The 21458-nt window shown below is 47.3% G+C and overlaps 1 protein-coding gene across 1 annotated transcript in view; it reads left to right on the forward strand.

Moving 5' to 3' along the window:
• Positions 1-856: 856 nt before the first annotated feature.
• The window catches only part of CEMIP (cell migration inducing hyaluronidase 1), a 69098-nt gene continuing 48496 nt past the window's right edge, over positions 857-21458 (forward strand). Inside the window, exons 1-10 of the mRNA XM_004387501.1 lie at positions 857-950; positions 1146-1255; positions 5644-5790; positions 6286-6424; positions 7144-7380; positions 11076-11255; positions 15033-15103; positions 15757-15852; positions 17735-17856; positions 21287-21419. Of these exons, the coding sequence (XP_004387558.1) occupies positions 1162-1255; positions 5644-5790; positions 6286-6424; positions 7144-7380; positions 11076-11255; positions 15033-15103; positions 15757-15852; positions 17735-17856; positions 21287-21419 (1219 nt within the window). The 5' untranslated portion in view covers positions 857-950; positions 1146-1161. The remainder of the gene's footprint in view (positions 951-1145; positions 1256-5643; positions 5791-6285; positions 6425-7143; positions 7381-11075; positions 11256-15032; positions 15104-15756; positions 15853-17734; positions 17857-21286; positions 21420-21458) is intronic.

Raw genomic sequence — 21458 nt, forward strand, 5'->3', positions numbered from 1 at the left:
GAAATGTTGGATAACGAGGTAGTCGATAAGTGAGGAGTAGGTATAATTTGAAAGGCAAATCTTGTATCATTTTTTAAAGTTCCTGTTTTAAGGCTTACTTATATTCCCACATCCACATTCTGTATTAGTTAAAGAAAATAGCGTAAGAGTGACTTGAATAAAATAGAAGTTTAATTCTCTCTCACATAAAAATAAATCCATAGGTAGTCAGCCGGTTTAGAGCTCTGTCAGTTCTCCTCAGTGTCAGGCCCCTAGTTCTTTCCATTTGCTTTGCTACTGCATGGTCCAAGATAGCTGCTGAAGCTCCAGCCATCTTTATCTGCATTCCAACCAGCAAGGAAGAGGAAAGAGGGTAGCAAGGCACCTGCCTTTCCTTAAGGACATTTTCTGGAATACACACTATGCTTCTGCTGTACTTGGCTAGAACTTAATTCCAAGGCCACAATTAACTGCAAGGGAGACTGGGAAATGTGGTCTTTATTCTAGGCAGCCGTGTGCCCAGATAAAAACTGGGGATTTTATTACTGAGGAAGGAGGGTAGAATGGATACTGGGGGACAGTCAGCTATCTCTGCCTCACCTCCCTCTTGGGTGGGCAATCTGAAGAGGGCTTGTAACGCACATATTTACATATTTAGGAGTTCAATTACTATGATCCAAGACTGGTTTCAGAAGCATAGATTGTTACCGGTGGGGGAAAGCATAGAAACCAGCCAGTCCGCGGATTAGGAACTTGAGGCCCAGAAGAGTTAAACAGATCAGCTGAGATCACACAGCAGATTGGCAGCATCGAATTTCCCACTTACGTTCAGGGGGAGTGTTTTTCTTCTTCTCTGTTTCTTAATTTAAGAAAAAAGGCTTCATTCTTGGGGCGGGGGGAGACTTGGGCACCAAGAATGAAATTCCATCCCTCACTGGGTCTCTGAGCCTCAGGACACAGGCAGGACAAGGGCAGGGGTTGCTGGCCTGATCTGCCCGGCCCTGGGTTCTGGCGGCAGCGGGACACCGCTGGGAGGACTCTGCATGGACTGCAGCTATCTGTGTGTGCACATGGCCCTGTCTGTCTCTGGGTCTGTCCTGCCACCCTGCACACTGTCCTGGGCCTGCCCAGGTTGCACGTCTGACGCCAGTGTGCTTCCATTTCAGGGAGTGCTCTGCCACCATGGGAGCTTCTGGAAGGCGGGACTTCCCCTCTAGGGCAATGCTGACCATCAGCTGGCTCATCCTGACCAACTTCTCTGGGGCCACATGCATAGGTGAGCCACCACACAACAGTGGGACCTCTGCATCTCAGCATGGAAGGGCACAACCCCTCAGTGAAGCAGTGCTGCTGGGGGCCGGGGAAAGAGCTGTGGGTCAGGGTCAGGTTCTGACTCGTCCTTGCTAACTCAGGATCCCAGGAAAGTCTCATGCTGGGCTTCAGCTTCTTCATCCACAAAATGACGGGTTAGACTAAACCAGGAGGTAGGCATGTGACATAAATGGGTGAAACTGGTCACATGGGGACTGTGGTCACCGGCTCCCTCTAAAGGGTCTCCCAGTTCTCCGCTCTGGCCAGTGCTGCCACGTGGGAATGTGGGTCTGTGTTGCAGCACCTGCTCAAGTTTCAGAAACCAGAAGTCTCAATTTTTATGTAAAAGCTCCCTACTTTTTAAATGTTAGTGATGAATTCAAATTTTCAAAACCACTCTGGAGGAGGGCCAGGAAAAAACACCCCACATATCTGTGAGCCAGCTAGCTACCTCTGAGCTGCCTGAGCTCAATGATTCCTGCCTGCTTTGGCACCGTAAGATCTGGGTACGTTAAAGCACCTTGTAAGCTGTGCAGTGTTATGCAAGGGTTAGGTCTATTGTTCCAATCTCAATATCTTTAGCTTTTTCTTTGAGTGATTTTGAATTAATATCCAGAAACACAAAGCAAATTTTCCTGGGCTTTAGGAAACAGGAACCAAATAAATCAAACTTGGGGTGGAAGGTAAGAAATGGGGGACAATTTTTAAATTTTGAATAGGAACTTCGTGATATTACCATTGGAGTCCCTGGGTGGTGCAAACAGTTAACACACTCGGCTGCTAACTGAAAGGATGGAGATTCAAGTTGACCCAGAGGCACCTCAGAAGAAAGGCCTGGTGATCCACTTCCAAAAAATCAGCCATTGGAAACTCTATGGAGACAGTTCTGTTCTGGCACACTTAGGCTCACCATGAGTCAGAAACGACTCACCAGCAGCTGGCTCTTAATATTACCATCACTATTGATTGTTCTTTGAAAAAAAAATGCCCTTGTTATTAATTAGTTTTGTGCTCTTCTATGATAAGAATAAAGGGCTGTACATTCATTGTATTTTGCTTTTCTCAACCCACTGATGGACAGAAGTATCTATAATCCTAACTAGTGAAATTCCTTCAATGTGATTCCCTGTAGAATCTTTCCAGTCCTTAGAGGATGCAGCAAGCAATCAATATTTTAACTTTGGATGCAATAGTCTACAATATCACCTGAATTCATTCATCTGTCCTTAAGTCATTTATTCCATTAACACACAAAGGGGGTGTTAACCATGTGCTAGCCGCTGGGTTTTGGTTTATCCTTTGGTGTGGTCCACTGCAGGGCCTTGGGGAAGCCTAATCGATGCTTTGCCGGGTATTTCCTCCCACATCCTGGCCATCTTGCCGTTTGAGAGAAAGCCGTTTGGAATGGAGGCTGGGCCTCAGGTTCCCCCTGCTCTGTAGGAGGGATGGAGAAGCCAGTCCTTGCAGGCACGGTCCCAGCAGGTCCGTCTGTTCACTCTCCATCCTGCGTGGTGGGTCCACTCCTGGGACAGCACTGGTGGCTGCCGTGGTGATATTTCAACAGGGTGCGGACCATTTCCAGCCCCTCACTGATTTCTACAAATAAAAACCCACTGTCAAATGATCTCCACCAAGAGCCAAATATCCAGGTCCAATGAAGGGTTGTCCATCCCAGGCCAAGCTTGTCACTGCTGGGCTTGAGCAGTGGGCTTCAGCTGTGGTGCAGAGCTAGGACTTGTGCTTCCGGTGATGGGAAAGCCTGCAGGGTGAGACTGACCACCTCCAGGTCCAGCTTGTCTGACGCAAACTTGTGTCCTTGCAGAGTACAAGGGGCAGTTGAGAAATGTGGACTGTATTATACCTTGAGGCTTTGTCTGGTGGACTGGAGTGGTTTCTTCCCAGCATGCTTGTGGCTCCTTGCCTGGACCTCTGGGCTTGCTGGTTGACTACACGTGTTCCCCACACTGGAGAAATTGACACGCCAGGTCCAGGACCAGCTGGAGGGCAGCCCAGGGCCTCCAGTCCCCTCTGCTGAAAGCCAGCCTTGCACTTGACCCCATCTGGAGACAAACGCAGGGATGGGCATTGGCCCTCAGAGCCCTTTGGCGGGGCAGGGGCTCTGGAGCCGCCACCCCATGACTACCCTTGATTGTTGAGTTCCGAGGCAGAGAGCCCACCCCGCCCATATCAGCAGCTTGCTGTAGCCCTGCTCTTACATTAGAATGGAAAGCCCCAAACGAACAGCCCTGCAGTGTTTCATCTTATTGCCACAGCTTGAGCCTCTTGGGATTTACAACAGCTGGAAGAGCTGCTTCGGTAAAACTCCAAGAAACGTGAAACTCTCTTCTTAATGAAAGAGATCCCGGGCCTCCGTTGGGCCTGACAGCGAGCAGATGGAGCAGAAAGGAGGAGTGTTGTGAGGATGGGGAGTGAGTTCACTCAACAAACATGCATTGAGTGCCTGCTCTGGGCTAGGCAGGAAAGAGGAGAAGGCCAGTCCCTGCAATCTGATGGGCAAAGAAGACGCTGCAACGTGACTGGGGGTTAGGGGGCCCAAATCAGGCGCTGTCAAGTGTAGAGAGGGACAATCTCCTTCCGGTTCTTTTTGAGATAGATAAACATGGGACAGGTACTCTTACCCCAGAGATAACAGAATGGAAATCAAGTCACATGAGACTAGGCATGCCAGTAATTTCACTGAAGCCAGATCCCTCCTGAGGTCACGGTGCCATCTTGTGGATATTAGTCACTGCACCTACTTTGCTCGAGGGACGTGGCCTCCTGGGCTCCCTCTCAGGGTCTGAGCTGTGGATTGTGCTTCTATTCCTTCCAGGACCTCTCTCTGCCTTGGGCACCTCCCCACCTCTCCGTTCCCCACCCCAGCTTATTTTGAAGTCTGCTGTTTCATACTTCACAGCTCTGTAGTGACAGAAAAAGGAGGGCACCAGGGCCTAGTCCCTGAGGCAATACATTCTCTCTCTCTCTCTTTTTTTTTTTTTTGCCCATTGCCTCTTCCCACCTCTTTCCCTCTATGGATTTTTCTTTGCTATCCCAGGAGATTCTTTGAGTTTCTGAGCCAATCCTCCCCCCTGCACCCCTCCATGGCACACTGCTGGGTTAGAGCCGTGTTAGCCATATGAACATGGAGGGTCCTCCCAGTGCTTCTGTTGGGGCCAGAGGAGAAGTCCCTCTGCAACACCCTCCACAGGGGCTTTTTAGATTCAACTAGATATTCATACCCATGAGGCTACCATTGGCCACACTTGGCATCCGACTCACGCTGGAGGATATAGGACGGGAGCCTGTCATCAGGGCAGCATCAGGCACTTCCTTTCCATGGGAGACTCCTTGCAGCAGTCCACACAGCCATTCAGAAACTAGTCTCTTTGGTTTCCCAGGTGACAGCTCAGGTGAGAGGAAACCAGACTCATGGGACAGGTGTGGGAACTGCCCTTGCTTAGAAGCCTCAGGTCCCACTGGAGCCGGTATCTCTTATAACGACTCTATTTGCATAACTTCCGTTGTTCCTACAAGGGACGTACCAATTACAGGGTCAGCCCAAAGCATGACCTCCCCACCAGGTACTTATTCATTTACTGTTCCTCTGAGTTTAGAGGCCACTTACCAATCATTTGTTATAAGCAGTGTTCTTGGTAACATAGTTTAGAAAATAACCGTCTTTCTCAGATTTCCAGGGGAACAGAGCTAGAACATTAACCAAAGGTCAAATTCTCATGCAGAAGGGGAAAGACTTTCTTTAACTCTTCAAACCCCTGCTTTCCAGAGGACAGAATGGCTTGGAGTCCAAGTAATCTAGGTAGATCATTGTGTAACTTTAGATCTTGGAATGTCCTGAGGAATCATTTGGTCTACCCTTCATTTTATAAATGGGGGAACTGAGCCCAGAAAAAGGAAGTGACTTGTCCACAGATAAATGAACTAATGAAAGAGATGAAACTAGACCCCAGGGCTTCTGACACCTGTACCAGGGGGCGTCTCCCTGCTCTTTAAGGCCTGGCTTTTTAGCTCTAGAGGAGGCAGAGTCCATGGGTGGTGTGAACAGTTAAAGTGCTTGGCTGCTAATCAAAAGGTTGGCGGTTTGAGTCCACCCAGAGGCACCTCAGAAGAAAGGCCTGGTGATCTACTTCCGAAAAATCAGCCATTGAAACCCCTATGGAACACAGTTCTACTCTGACACACCTGGGGTTACCGTGAGTTGAAATTGGCTCAATGGCAACTGGAGAGAGGAGGCAGGAGCTGGAAAGATGGATGAGAGCCCCCTCGTGGTCTGTGGTAAACCTCGCTTGGTGAGGCTGGTGGATGGGAGCTGTGACATCTCTCTGTCCTTGGCAGTGGCAGTTGAGTGCCCCGACCAGAGCCCTGAGCTTCATCGCTGGAGCCCTGGCCATGACCAGGACAACCACGTTTACATCGGCCGGGACAAGGCGCTGCTGCTCACCTCTTCTACCACGGTCTACTCCATCCACATCTCAGAGGGAGGTAAGCCAATCTGCCCTTCCCCCCTCCATCACCCCAGAGCCTAGCAGATGGGATGCAGGTTGCCATAACTTCAGATGGACAGAACAAACATGTGCCTTGGGTTAATGTCAGAGCATCTGGCTTTTTGCGCTAGCCATCAGCTCTAAGCCCTTAGGAATGGCTTGTCGGGGTGCCAATCTTAGTGAAAGAAGCATTTCTAGAAGAAATCCTTGTTGCTGCTCTGAGCAGTCTTACGTATTTTACCTTTGGATGCTTGGTCATTGAATTTAGTGTCTGCGGTGATGGCAGGAAACCAGATGGACTTATTTGCACATTGAGAGGACGAAAGAAGAGAAAAGTAATTACTTGGGAGGACAGCAAGCACTGAGATGTTCAAAAGATGTGCCCTCTTGCCTGCCAGGATGAGATGAGGGATTAGGGGGGCTGCCCTGGCTCTGCTATGGTTTCATCCCTAACTTTGGTGTTCTGAAACCTCACCCTTTCCTACCTCTTCAGGAAAGCTAGTCATTAAAGACCACGAAGAGCCAATCGTTCTGCGCACCCGGCACATCCTGATTGACAATGGAGGAGAACTGCATGCTGGGAGTGCCCACTGCCCTTTCCAAGGCAACTTCAGCATTGTTTTGTATGGAAGGTGAGTAGACAGCTTCCATGGGTCAAGTGCTGTTCTTGGATCTGATAGGAAGGAGGCTTTCCAAAGGAGAGAGGGAGACAAGACGGCGAGGCTTAGTGTAAGACAGGGATCATCATTAGGTCCTGCCAGATTGCAATCATGAACAAACAGACATGGTAGTTTGGACGAGCTGGAGAAGTACATGAGGGATTTTATTTATTGTGGCCTGGGTGCTGTGCTTACGTTACAGAAGTCCATGCCAGCTTCTCAGCCACCTTCCAATCATGTCATGGCTCAGGGCGGCTCTGCAAGGTTTTAATAGGTTATAATGGACAAGATAAAGAAAAATTCCATGCAGTATTTACCTTTGGCTGTGTTCCCTCTTTAAGCAGTTGAGAGTTCTAAGAAGTAATGGCCAAGAATACACAAGGGTATGTGGTACCTGTCCAGGTGATTCCACATCTGACACGGACCAAAATATAAGATAATTACAATTGAAAGAAGTGCCAATGTGTCAACTAATGACAAGCACTTCTGCTTGATTTTTTGGCCTCCTTTTGGTTGGGCTTAGGAAGAGCTGGTTGCTAATGCTGTCTTTACTGACCTTATGTGATCATCAAAGTGTGGCTGACTCTGTAGGGGTCTCCGGGGGAGACGGGGAGCAATGATGGTCCCCTCTGGGTTCAGCACCTGGTAAAGAGATGTGCCAGCCGAATCTGAGGAGCTGTTCTCTCTCGTAGGGCTGATGAGGATGTTCAGCCCGACCCTTACTTTGGCCTGAAGTACATTGGAGTCGGCAGAGGAGGCACCCTTGAGTTGCACGGACAGAAAAAGCTCTCCTGGACGTTTCTAAGCAAGACCCTTCACCCAGGTGGCATGGAGGAAGGAGGCTATTTTTTTGAAAGGAGCTGGGGTCATCGTGGAGTCATTGTCCATGTCATTGACCCCAAGTCGGGGACAGTCATCCATTCTGACCGGTAAGCTTTGCCTTCACTTAAACACATAGCTGTTCATTCAGCATGGACTTACTGAGCGTATGGGCTAACCAGATACTGTTCTGGGTGCTGGGAGTATCACAGAGAATGACAGACAAAGAAGAAGGGCCCCCAAGGAATCATTGTCCTCCCCAGCCATTTTCCTGATGAAGCCAAATTTAACAGGGGGAAGCACACACAAACACACACAACATAGTTTCAGATGGTGAGTAGTGGGCATAAGGCGGAAAAACATAGAGGAATTGTAGAGCGTAGTAGGGAAGACCACTTCACACAGGGTGGTCAGAGAAGGCCAGTGTAAAGAAGAACCATTTGAGCTGAAAAGTGTGGCGTCAACGTGAGTCAGGGAACGTGTTCAAGCCAGAGGGAGGCACTACAAAGTGTGTGCAGAGGGACAGAGGTGAGAAAGAACATGATGTTCTCACAGAAGAGCAGAAAGGCCACCAGAGATGCTGGAGTACAGTGAGCGATGGAAGAGTGACATGCAGTAACATTGGAGATGTAGGCAAGGGCAGATGTGGGAACTGGGAGGCCGTGTAAGGAGATGGGGTTTATTCTTAGTGGGATGGGAAGCCACTGAAGGACTTCAAGAAAGGCCATGAGATCTGGTTTAAAATAATATTCTGGCTGCTGTGTGGAGAATGGATTGATTGTGGAGGGCAAAAGCAAAAACAGTGGGAATGGTTAGAAGGCTCCTTCAGTGGTCTAGGCAAGAGATGGATAGAATTGGATGGTTTTGAGAGGCATTTAGAGGCAGAGTGGACAGGTCTCCCACTCCTTCCCCTCCTACCCTCTTCCCTGGCCGTGGTGTAAGCTGGCATATAGTGCTGCGGCCAGTGGGCCTGCCCCTCAGACTCCTGGGGGCTCTCGTTCAGGCCCTGCAGAGGCCGTCTGTCCCAGGCCACCCAGAGGGAAAGATCCACTGGGAAGGACACAGATAGGGTAGGAAAGTGGAGACAGCTATCCTGGAGCTTCTGGAGGAGGGAGACGTGGAGCTCCTCAAGAACGGGGCCTGAGCTGGCAGTGTCAACAGGAGGTAGCAGGGGAGACAGCTTATCACAGGAGCAGGTTGGGCAAAGCTGAAGTGCTTGCTGGTGAACACAGGACAGCCAAACCTTGCCCTCTGGTGAATATTAGTAACAATGATACAATCACTGCATAGCATTGCGTTTACCACTTTACCCACCATATATAATTTAATCTTCATAAAAATCCTGTGGGGCAGATTCTGTTGTTATCTTCATTTAAAAAAAAAAAAATTGTTGCCATCTAGTTGATCCAGACTCATAATGACCCTACAGGACAGAGTAGAACTGCCCCACAGAGTTTCCAACGAGCAGCTAGTGGATTCGAACTGCCAACCTTCTGGTTAGCAGCTGAGCTCTTAACCACTGTGCCACCAGGGCTCCATTATACCAATGAAAATGCTGAGGCTTAGCTCAGAGAGGCTAAATTTGCTCACAGTCACAAAGTTGGTAAGTGCGGGAGCTGGGATTCAAGCCCAGGTCTGTGTAGACCCTTAACCACCAAATAGCCCCCACTGAATCTCTGGTGACAGCCATCTGCCTCGGCCTGGGGCTGGGCAAGCCCAAGTTCACATGTAGCAACTGATGCCAGAATGAACAAGACTGACGCAAAGCGTGCCAGATAGCGTCCACCTTCATACAAGAGAGAGCAGTCTCCTCAATTGCGTGCTGATTCCTTGGCACTGCTTCCTAAATAAGTAAAGTGTCATTACTTGCAGCTATCCAACCTCAAGCCTAATTCATCACTGAACTGGATAAAAAGAAGTTATCCAGACAGCTGCAGTGGAGATTACGAAGTGCTTACTCACTCCAAATCTCCTTGGCTTAAAGCGTGTAGCTGCAGCCTCGAGGATCTGATAGCTAAATGTGTATGAGTAAATAAAGATACTAATAACACACACACAGAAACACACATACACACACATGGTTCCTGGGTGGCACAAGTGATTAGGTGCTTGGTTGCAAACTGAAAGGTTGCCGGTTTGGGTCCACCCAAAGGTGCCTTGAAAGAAAGTCTTGGTGATCTACTTCTGAAAGTTCACAGCCATTGAAAACCCTGTGGAGCACAGTTCTATGCTGACTTACATGGGGTTGCCATGCGTTGGAGTTGACTCGATGGCAACTGGTTTTTTCAGCTTGTGAAAGGTAGTGAGGATTTGATTAGTTGGAGAAAAGGGGTCGTTGAGTGAAGACAGGAGTGGGCATGTAATGTGGTCACGGGGCACCAAGATGTGCTTGGCTTACAGAAGACAATTCTTGGAGAGCAGGCATGAAGGATGAGGGGGCATAGAGAGAGTGGGACCAGGTTGTGCAAACAGTTGAAAACCAGCTTGAGGACTCAGGAACACCTATCCAGCCACCACCCATACCACCATTGTTTTTCCTTTCCAAAATCTTCTTGGCTGTCTATGCTGGCTTCTTTTCCTGGAGTCAGTTTAGAACTATTTGGTTTGTTAGGTTCCAAGACAAATTCTTCTGGAGTTTCCATTGTAATTACACAAAATCTTTATACTTACACTGGGGGAGAATTGAGATCTTTACAAAGTTGTGTCTGTCTTTTTCTTCTCACCAGTGGTGGATTTTTTTTTTTTTTGAAATCTGCATTTTCTTGATGTTTTATGTGAATAAGGGTGAGTTACCTTTGTCAAGTTTGAGGTGATCGTTTCTTGGTATAATAAAATCTTCTTTCTTTAAAAATCACAGCTTTGGAGCTAAGAAGTTTCTTGAATACAACCAAACACTTTGAGGGACAGAGTAGCAGGGATGGGCTCTGGGGACCATAGTTTCAGGGGACATATAGGTCAATTGGCATGACAAAGTTTATTAAGAAAATGTTCTGCATCCCACTTTGGTGAGTGGCGTCTGAGGTCTTAAAAGCTAGCGAGCAGCCATCTAAGATGCAACAATTGGTCCCAACCCACGGGTAGTAAAGGAGAATGAAGAACACCAAAGACACAAGGAAAGTATTAGCCCAAGAGACAGGAAGTGCCACATAGACCAGAGACTTCATCAGCCTGAGACCAGAAGAACTAGGTGGTGCCCGGCTACCACCAATGATCGCCCTGACAGGGAACACAACAGAGAGTCCCTGATGGAGCAGGAAAAAAGTGGGGTGCAGAATTCAAGTTCTAGTAAAAAGACCAGACTTAATGATCTGACTGAAACTGGAGGGACCTCAAAAGACATGGCCCTTGGACTCTCTGTTAGCCCAAAACTAAAACCATTCCCGAGGCCAAGTCCTCAGACAAAGATTAGACTGGCCTATAAGACATGAAATGATACTTGTGGAGAGACTGCTTCTTAGCTCAGGTAGATACATGAAACTAAATGAGCAGCTCCTGTTCGGAGGCGAGATGAGAAGGCAGAAAGCGACAGGAGCTGGTTAAATGGACACAGGAAATCCGGGGTGGAAAGGAAGAATGTGCTATCACAGTACAGGGAGAGCAACTAGGGTCACATAACAATGTGTGTATAAATTTTTGTATGAGAAACTAACTTGAATTGTAAACTTTCACTTAAAGCACACACAAAAAAGTCACAGCTTTTGGGAGCTTTGATGGCATGTTAGTTGTTTCAATAAAGATAGACTTAGACCTCTCTTTTGTGGCTATTATCAAGACAGTTAAAATCCTCTCTTTCTGCCCTTTTGAGGTTTGACACCTATAGGTCCAAGAAAGAGAGCGAACGTCTGGTCCAGTATCTGAACGCTGTCCCTGATGGCAGAATCCTTTCTGTTGCGGTAAATGATGAAGGCTCTCGAAACCTGGATGACACAGCCAGGAAGGCAATGACCAGACTGGGCAGCAAACACTTCCTACACCTTGGATTCAGGTACTGCCCAGCTGTTTCTCTTCCCCAAGCTCCAAAACACTGAAGCAACCCCATGCCACCTAGAATTGACCTTCTCCTTCTTTTTTCCTTGGAGTCCCTGGGTGGTGCAAACAGTTAATGCACTCAGCTGCTAACCAAAAGGTTGGAGGTTTGAGTCCACCCAGAAGTGCCTCGGAAGAAAGGCCTGATGATCTTCCCCAAAATCAGCCATTGAAAATCCTATGGAGCACAGTTCAACTCTGACACACATGGGGTTGCCGTGAGTCAGAGTCAACTCTATGGCAACCGGTTTTTTCCTTTCCCCACGGCCACATGGTTTCAAAGGGAGATGCAGACACATTCTCTGCATTAGACATGCTTGGGGCTTGTTCTTAAAGGGAGTCTTTTTTTTAGCATTAATTTTTTTGTTTTATTGTGGTAAAATGTGTATAACAAAATTTGCCATTTTGACCATTTTTAGATGTATGAGTCAGTGAGATTAATCACATTCGCCATGTTGTGCAACCTTCACCATTATCTATTTCCAAAACTTTTTCTTCACCCTTAAGAGCAACTCAGTGCTGTCTAAGCGATTACTTCTCCCCCCACTCACCTGCCCCTGGTACCCACTAAGAAACTTTGGCCTCTATGCATTACCTATTCTAGATAGTTCATATAATCGGATCGTACAATATTTGTCCTTTTGTGACTGACCTACTTCACTCAGCATAATATTTCCAAGTTCCTCATTGTCATAGCGTGTATCAGGACTTCGTTTCTCTTTATGGCTGAGTAATATTCCATTGTATGGATAGACCACATTTTGTTTATCCATTCATCTGTTGATGGGTACTTGGGTTGTTTCTACCTTTTGGCTATTGTGAATAAATTGCAATGAATATTGAGGTACAAGTATCTGTTTAAGTCTCTGCATTCAAGTCTTTTGGGTATATATCTAGGAGTGGAATTCCTGGGTCATATGGTAGTTCTATGTCTAACTTTTTGAAGAATGGTTTTTCCTTACAAACATATTCCTAAGCAAAATTTCTCTCTTTATGTGAACTCATTCAGTCAGTCAGCTACTAAAGAAATACTAATTGAACATCTACTGTATGCAAGAGCCGTACCTTAGCCAGTAGTTAATGCAGCTAATTGCCCATCTCTGGTCATGTTATGCCTTGGATTGGCAGGCAATGATTTAAAGATTATGCAAAATGTCTCTGGCCAGCCAAAGACCCAAAGAAAAGTCATTTTGATGTGCTGCAGTGTGTTTTGTTTGCCTCGGACTGTAGCATCACACCTGAGTTTGGCATGCACACACATTGGTCCCAAGAGAGCTCTGTTTGTTCCCCAGTAACAGCGCCTTTTTATCTTGTTGAATCAGGTCTGAGCCCCGCGGAAAGTAGAGATGATCTGTCCTGTGGCTGTTGGGAGGTTGTGACACCTCTCCCTTCAGCTCCCAAGATCATGGGCAAAATGAGGGCAGGCCAGAGCCTTTTCTGGGCGTGGGGCAAAGCCATGTTCCTGGCTGCCCAGAGATCCCCAGGAAGGGTTGGGTGCTTCAGGTTCCAGGGTGCATTCTCCAACAGCCCAGGGCTGCTCCTTCAGGAAGGGTTTGGGCAGGAAACCCAAGCAGCCAAAGATAACAAGGATGGCTTGGCATTGCAAGACTTCTTTGTTAGCAAGAACTAAGGGCACTTCCACTTCTCTGTTTTATAAAAACCAAAAGACCGAGATGGAGAGAACTGTAGAGGGGACTGGCTACTTCAGGCCTCAGCGGAGGAAGCACTGGCTAAGGCGCAGGACCTGGTGTACACCTGCTTGATTAGAGTCTGGGCCGGACCTCCTACTAGGTGTGACCGCAGGCAGGTGACTCACTTTCTGCCTGGCTCCTGCATCTGTCAAACAGGGATGTGTCAGGGACTATCTCAAAGAACCGTTGGGAGGAGTAAATGTAATAATATATGCAAAATATTGGCCACGGTGCCTGGCACAGAATAAGCACTTAATAAATGTTAGCAAGTACTCTTTCCTTATGAGCCAAGAGTCATGAGGAGGGCTGACGCTCACCATGTTTTGTCATAGACGTTTGCGTGGCTGGAGTACATAGGTCAGCAGGAACTGCATATTTATCTCTTATTTGTACATTGTTGTTGTTGTGTGCCGCCAAGTCAACTCTGACTCATGACAACGGTATAGGACAGAATAGAACTGCCCCGTAGGGTTTCCTAGGCTGTAATCTTTATGGGAGTGAGTAGATCACCAAGTCTTTTCTCCTGCAGAGTGACTGGTGGGTTCCAACTGCGGACCTTTCAGTTAGCAGTTGAGCGCTTAACCATAGCGCCACCAGGGCTCCTTTCTTATGTGTATAGAGACACACTTTGAGTGACAAACTCAAAACATCTAAAATCAGTAGAAGTGCTGAGACTTGGATTCTGTGCCCTTCATTCTTTCATTTGTTCATTCATTCATAAGTGGTTACTGAGCAGCTATGGAGCCAGTATTGGCAGAGGTGGGTGAACTGAGCTCTCATGGGAGGCAGATATCAGATGGGGAACAATGATGAGGCACAAGAGAGCAAGAGAATGGGCAAAAGGCTCACGTGGAGCTTTAGTGCAGGCTTGTGGGTGAGGATGAGGGCAAGCAGGTTCCCCACAGAGTGACCAGCACGTTCAAAGGCCCAGGGGTGAACGTGTGGCTGTTTTGAAAGAGTGGGAGAAGTGCAGGAAGCAGCAGGGTATGGCAGAGGGCAAGGGGTGAGAGATGTGGCTGGGGAGACAGGCATAGGAGGGCCTTGTTTTCTGTGCCAAAGAGCTTGGTCATCATCCGAGGGGCAATGGGCAGACATTGAAGCATGTTAAGCAAGAGTGTGACATAGTCAAATCCCCAACCTCAGTTAAACACCATCCAATAACAACTTATTTTCAATACAAGAGATCAAAACAAAAATAACGAAAGGTATAAAACCCAAAACCAAACCTGTTGCCATTGAGTTGGTTCTGACTCATAGCGACCCTAAAGGAGAGAGCAGAACTGCCCCACAGAGTTTCCAAGGAACGCGTGGTAGATTCGAACTGCCAACCTTTTGGTTAGTGGCCATAGCACTTAACTACTACACCACCAGGGTTTCTAATGAAAGATACAGGGGAATAAAAATCTACTGAGATCCCATAGTAAGAGAGAGGCTACATTAGGCATTATGGGGAAGACAAAAATGAGTAAGAAAACCTCCCTGGCCTATAGCAGCACACATTTTAATGGAGGAAAGACATGGGTGTCCATGTTTCCGAAATCTTAAGCCTCCCTTTTCTCCTCCCCTCCTCTTCAAAAGGAAGAGGAGTCTCTTTCTGAGGCTCAGTGCAGGCCTCCAGGCTTGTCACATTAGCCTCTGGCATTTTCCGCAAGTCCAACTCCAGGGATGCTGGGCATGAGAGAAATAACCTATCTCTCTTGGAACGGAGCACTTGCTTCAGGACATAATTGAGCCTGGCAGGTGGAACGGTAGGTCTGTTGGCTTGTTTGTTTATTCGTGATTCATGCCCCGTCTCCTGCCAGACTGGAGCCGAAGAGGCTCACAATAAGCAAACACCAGGCAAACCAGGAGGCTAGAAAGCCCAGACCAGGGCTTGCAAAGAAAGACTCTGATTTTTCTGAAGGAGAGAAGCCCAGTGAGTGAACTAATTCTCCCCGAACAACAGGGAAGGTGCTCCTCAGTGGATATTGTTTCAACTCTGCCTCCAGTTTGGGCTCAGACGTGTGACGAACTTTACTTATTTATTTTGTTTTGCGTTGTTTCAGACACCCTTGGAGTTTCCTAACTGTGAAAGGGGATCCCTTTTCTTCGGTTGAAGACCATATTGAATATCACGGTAATAAATGGTTGACGAGAGCCCTGATTCTCTCCGGTGTCTCTCTGAACAAGAGAATCGGGATCTTTCTGAATGGCCCACTTCCCTCAAAAAATGGCTGACCCATTTCCTAACACCCAGTTGAATGACTAGCTGCTTAATTGGCTGTGTTCCATGAAGGTGGCCAAGGTCAATACTGATTTAAGGTCAATCACTCGAGATAGTATTTACATTTTCAAAGAAGTCTTCACTGGCTTCATCCAAAACAAATGACACTGGAAAGAGGAGATCTGGGACAGAGCCAGCAGGGTCATATTTTGAGCTAAAAAGACACTCTGGACAGGCCTTTATCATTACCACATAGCGGCAGCCTTGTCTGCCCAATGAAGGTTGCGGGAGGTGCTGCTGGTTCTACTCCCAGGGAAGAATTAATGAGAAATGATGGGACTCCAAAAGTCTAGATTTGATGGAGCAATGCAACTAACCCTTCAAAACTGAAACAAAGAAAGGGACAATAATTTGCTTCTCAAGTAGAAAGTTTTGTCTGGAATTTTTTTTTTTTTAAAAGAAATGTCTCAAGATCCGTGTGTGTAGGAGGCTTTCTTGGCCTCGGAATCAAGCCCTTTTGAATTGGAGGGTCCATCCGGTTCCTAAGCCTCTGGTCTCTCTGACAGGACACCGTGGCTCCGCTGCCGCCCGAGTGTTCAAGCTGTTCCAGACGGAACAAGGCGAGCTCTTCAACGTTTCTTCATCCAGCGAGTGGGTTCAAGGTGAGGTGCTTGAGAACTTGGTAAAACCTACCAGCGTGATCAAAGGCCAGGGGTCACCGTCTTTGCAGAGCAAAGTTTTTGCTCTTGCACCAATTGTTATTGTAGTTAGCTGCTGTTGAGTTGGCCCCCAACTCATGGTGACCCCATGCACAATGGAAGAAGTGCCACCTGGTCCTGCGCCATCCCTGGGTTGGAGATTAGATTGCTATGATCCATAAGATTTTCATTGGCTGATTTTCAGAAGTAGATGCCAGGCCTTTCTTCCTAGTCCATCTTAGTCTGGAAGCTCCACTGAACCTAGTTCAGCATCATAGCAACACACAGGCCTCCACTGACAGACAGGTGGTGGCTGCCTATGAGGTACATTGGCCAGGAATTGAACTCTGGTCTCCGGATAGAAAGCAAGAATTCTACCGCTGAATCACCACTGACCCCATTCTTGCACCGATAGGACCCCTTAACTGTTTCATAGTCAACTAGATTTGCAACTGAAAGCTATCTTTAATTAATCAAGCCACACTGGCAAATAACCCAAAAGGATGTTTCCATCTCGGTAAGATTTGAATTACACCTCGATTTGGGTCAATGGCACTTAGTTTTGTTCACGGAATACCTTTTTTTTTTTCTTTTTTTTTCTTAATTCTATTGCATTTTATTGCTTAAACACAATCTGATACGAATACGGCTCAACATGTTAAGATTTGAAAAAACTGAGTGGGTGTCTTAGTCATCCAGTGCTGTTCCAACAGAACTACCACAAGTGGATGGTTTTAACAAAGAGAAGTTTATTTCCTTAGAGTAAAGTAGGCTAAAAGTCCAAATTCAGGGTGTCAGCTCCCGGGGAAGGCTTTCTCTCTCTCGACCTTCTCATCAGTGTTCCCCCAGACTAGGAGCTTCTCGGCGCAGGGACCCCGGTTCAAAGGATGCACTCTGCTCCCGGCACTACTTTCTTGATGGTATGAGATCCCCAACTCTCTGCTTGCTTCCCTTTCCTTTTATCTCTTGAGAGATAAAAGGTGGTGCAGGCCACACCCCAGGGAAATTCCGTTTACGTTGGATCAGGGATGTGACCTGGGTAAGGGTGACGTTACAATTCCACCCTAATCCTCTTTAACATAAAATTACAATCACAAAATGGAGGCCAACCACACACTTCTGGGAATCATGGCCCAGACAAATTGATACACACGTTTTTGGGGGGACCTAATTAATCCGTGACAGTGAGTATATGGATGTTGTAGCACAGAATGTCTTTTAAGAGCTAGGCAATGGCCCTGAACAGGACAAATAGACGTGACTTGGACGTGGCCCATACCTTCAGGTACCTCATACATGGTTGCTGCAGAAAGCAGCAATCCTAGCGGCAATCCTTGGTTAATAGTTCTATGGATGGATTTTATTTTTCTCCTTTTTGTTTATTTGTTTTTATAATTACAATAAACATACCAAGAATACATATTGTTTTTTATATAATAAGAAAGTCAGTAAGAGGTGTTTTTAATTAAAAGGGAGTCCCTGAGTTGTGCAAATGGTTAACACGCTCAGCTTCTAACCAAAAGGTTGGGAGTTTGAGTTCACCCATAGGCACTTTGGAAGAAAGACCTGGCAATCTGAAAAATCAGCCATTGGAAACCCAATGGAGTGCAGTTCTACCCTGACACACATGGGGTCACCGTGAATTGGAGTCGACTCCAACTGATTTTCATTAAAAGGTGAGAAAATTGGCAGATGGTGCTTACAAGCCACCTGCTCCCCAGCCAGGAGGAACAATGTGCAGATGATATTCAATACCCATTTCTCTGAGGGTGCTTTGGGACTGCATTGAGCATGACTTGCCCTCTTGGACCCTTCCTGACTACCTTGCTCTTTGCTTTGTGCCTAGATGTGGAGTGGACTGAATGGTTCGAGCATGATAACGTGTCTCCTACCAAAGGTGGGGAGAAAATTTTAGACCTCCGGGCAGCCTACCCAGGAAAAATCTGCAACCGTCCCATTGATATACAGGTATCAAACCCGCAACCATCAAATCATAGTCAGGGCTTCCTTTTGCGGAAGACTCTATAGATCACAAATGTTCTTGTCGTGGAGTGATTCGATTTTCCTGGCCTTCCTCTGAGACAGGTAAGCCAGAGAAAACCGTTCCCATTTATAGACGGAAACTGAGGCACGTTATCTGCTCCAGGCTTCACGCCTAGTGAGTTCCAAAACTAGGACTCAAACTAGGACTCGGATTTGCTCCTGGATCCTACTTCAGCGTTCCTTTTCCTTCTCTTTATCCTGCTCTTTTAGCCATGGCTCAGAGTGCCCTGACTCTTCAAGGCTAGGAGGACCTACTGTATACAGATTTCCTTGGGGTGAGACCACACCAGGCCGTCTTTGTATTCCCCACAGCAGCTGGCACAGAGGTTGTAGGTTAACCTGGTGCTTAAGAAAATGTATTTTGAAGCCAGAGAGATCTGAGTTTGAGTCCTAACTCTGTCACTTGTGAGTTGTGGCATATCAGAAGGTTCAGGACTAGGGCCAGGCAAGTGAGGAGCCCAGGGCACAAAATTTAAGGAGGCACTCACTCTCAGGAGCTGATTCTGCACTTGCACAACACTGACACTGAGTGCCTCCTTAAATTTTGTGCCCTGGGCTCCTCACTTGCTTCACCCTAGTCTCAGCCTTAGATATCAGTCAAGTGACTTAGCTTTTCAGCGCCTCTGTTTCCTTGTCTGCAAAAATGGGGATAGTAATTGTTCCCTCATGGGATGGTTTTGTGGATTCATTGCAACAATATGTGAAGTGTCTGACCCATAGTGAGTGCTCAGTCAATTTTTTATTATTTTGAAATCATTTTTATTTTATTATTAACTGTAATGATATTGAAGGAGCCCTGGTGGCACAGTGGTTAAGCGCTTAGCTGCTAACTGAAAAGTTGATGGTTCAAACCCACCACCCGCTCTGTGGGAGAAAGATGTGGCAGTCTGCTTCTGTGAAGACTACAGCCTTGGAAACCCTATGGGGCAGTTCTACTCTGTCCTATAGGGCTGTTATGAGTCGGAATAGACTTAACAGCAATGGGTTTTGGTTTATAATAATATTATTCATTATTTTACTCTTTGAAGGAGCCCTGCTGGTGCAACAATGAAGTGCTTGGCTACTAATCAAAAGGTTGGCAGTTCAAACTCACCCAGCAGCTCTGCGGGAGAAAGATCTGGCAATCAGCTCCCATATGGGGCAGTTCTCCTCTGTCACATGGGATTGCTCTGAGTTGAAATCAACTTGATGACACCCAACAACAACACATTTTATTGTTATTAATTATCATCAATAACAATAAAATTTTGTCTATTTAAAGTGAAGGTCCAATTCACTGAATGGTGATAGAGCCCTTTTTACTCTTCTTATCCCAAATTGAGGTCATTCTTCAGGATAGATAAAGGGAGGGAAAAGAGCAGAAGTGAGCAGATGTTCCCTTGAAATTGCTTTGTTTGATATTATACCTTGGAAAAAGTCCATTTGATGACGCCTTTGGGCTCAGTTCTCAGTGTTATGGGGTTCCCTACTGAAGAGCATGTTGACTTCAAAGGAGACTATCCGGTGATCAGAGGAGGTGGCTTGACATTCAAGTGACCTTGAGCATGCATCTGAACCCCTCTGAGCCTTGGAATTTTCCTCTGAGAGCACATTGGCAACCCCTGCCTCTCTGCTGCGGAGACCACGTGAGACAGTGGGTGTGAGTGTGTTACTTGCAGCAAAAGACTGAATTTTAATTGTGACTGAACTCACATTTATGCACTGGCTTTTCAAGCCAAAGACAATGCATGTCTACTGGGTTCCAAGCAATGTTTCCTTAAAAGTCCCTTCCTTTCCTTTTTTTTTTTAAGGTTGCCTATACTACCCCTCCCTATTTCCCCAGCCCTGGTCCCTTTGGTCTCTGTGCCAAAGGCGACAGCAGCTGCAGCCCTCGCTCTTAAATTGCATGTCTGTGAATGACGGTCACAGTCTTGATGCGGACACACCCTGGCTCCGGGATGAGCCCCAGCTGGCGGGGACCACGTCCTCATCTGGGCCAGCTCCCAAAATCCCCTACCTGCCCTGTAGCTGCTGGCGCAGTCAGCCCCCATCCACCGAGACCCCTCTCTGTGCCAGGCCCAGGGCTGGAGGCTGGGGACACGAGACAGACAAAGACCTGGTCCTTGCCCTCCCAGAGCCCAGAACTCAGTGGGAGGGAGACAGACACACACAGACACATGGGTCTGCGAGCCCCCACGGAGGAGGGGAAGGGTTGGAAGCACAGGCTTTGCAGCTGGATAAGTCTGCACTCAAATTTTGGCTCTGCCACTTTTACTAGCTTTGTGACCTTGGGCAAGCTACTTCTCTGAGACTCAAGTTTCTTTGTCTGTAAAACTAACAACAGCTACCTCATAGCTTTGCTGTGAAGATGGAATGAGATAATACAGCGAAACCTGTGAGAGCCGAAACGCGACAGCACGGCTTTGTTTACCAGGTCTCGCAGGTTTTCCGCCTTTGACAGGGTGCAGTCTTACCCCTTGTCTATTGCTCTCGATGAGTGGAAAATATTTGAGTTTTCCTTCTCTGGCAGGTTTCCGCCTTACACGGGTTCCAGCTTTCACAGGTTTTACTGTAGCCATAATGTACTTAGCTCAATAACTACGGGAGTGGTTCCCAAACTTTGCTACCAATTGGAATCACCTGGGCAGCTTTTAAAAATTTCAATGCCCAGACCAGACTGCACCCCAGACACAGTGAGATTGGAGCCTCCGAGAATGGGGCCTGGGCGTGAGTAATTTTAAAAACGCCCCAGGTGATTCCAATGTGCAGCCACATTTGAGCACCAGTGCGCTGAACTACAACCAAGTCCAACTCATGGCGACCCCATGTGTGTCAGAGTCGAACTGTTTGCAATGGCTGGTTTTTCAGAAGTAGATTGCCAGGCCTTTCTTCCGAGGCACCTCTGGGCAGATTTGAACCTCCAACCTTTCTGTCAGCAGCTGAACGTGTTAACCGTTTGCACCACCCAGGGACTCCTGCATTGAACCTAATGAGTCCTCAGTAAAGATCAGCCACTGTTCTTGGTGCTGGTGGTGGCGGTACAAGTCGTAAGAAGTAGCCTGCCTAGCTCCTAAAAGAGGGCCTGCTTGTCACAGATGCTCCATAAGTGTTCACCAAACGAAGAGCAGTTGATCACTGGCTTGAATATTGAGTACTGTAGGACCCCAGGCAAGGCACTTACCCATCCTGTGACTTCATGCTGTCTTCTTATAACAAAACGGATGTGGGAAATAGCTGGGATAATAAGCTCGGGCCATTGTGAATAGCTCTTGCAGCAGGGACAATGTTAGACTTGTGAGTATATAACATTAATCATCGTCTTCTTTCTTCACCAAAAAAAAGTGACTTTGCCCTATAATTTCGGTGCCATTCCCAGGCCACAACAGTGGACGGAGTTAACCTCACCACCGAGGTCATCTACAAAAGAGGCCAAGATTACAGGTTCGTGTGCTACAACCGAGGACGAGCCTGCCAGAGCTACCGTGTGAGGTTCCTCTGTGGCAAGCCCGGTAAGCAGCCCCTTGTGGGGGATAGAGGCACAGTCGTGA

This window comes from Trichechus manatus, unplaced genomic scaffold (genome assembly GCF_000243295.1).
Source record: "Trichechus manatus latirostris isolate Lorelei unplaced genomic scaffold, TriManLat1.0 scaffold00186, whole genome shotgun sequence".
Classification (NCBI taxonomy): domain Eukaryota; kingdom Metazoa; phylum Chordata; class Mammalia; order Sirenia; family Trichechidae; genus Trichechus; species Trichechus manatus.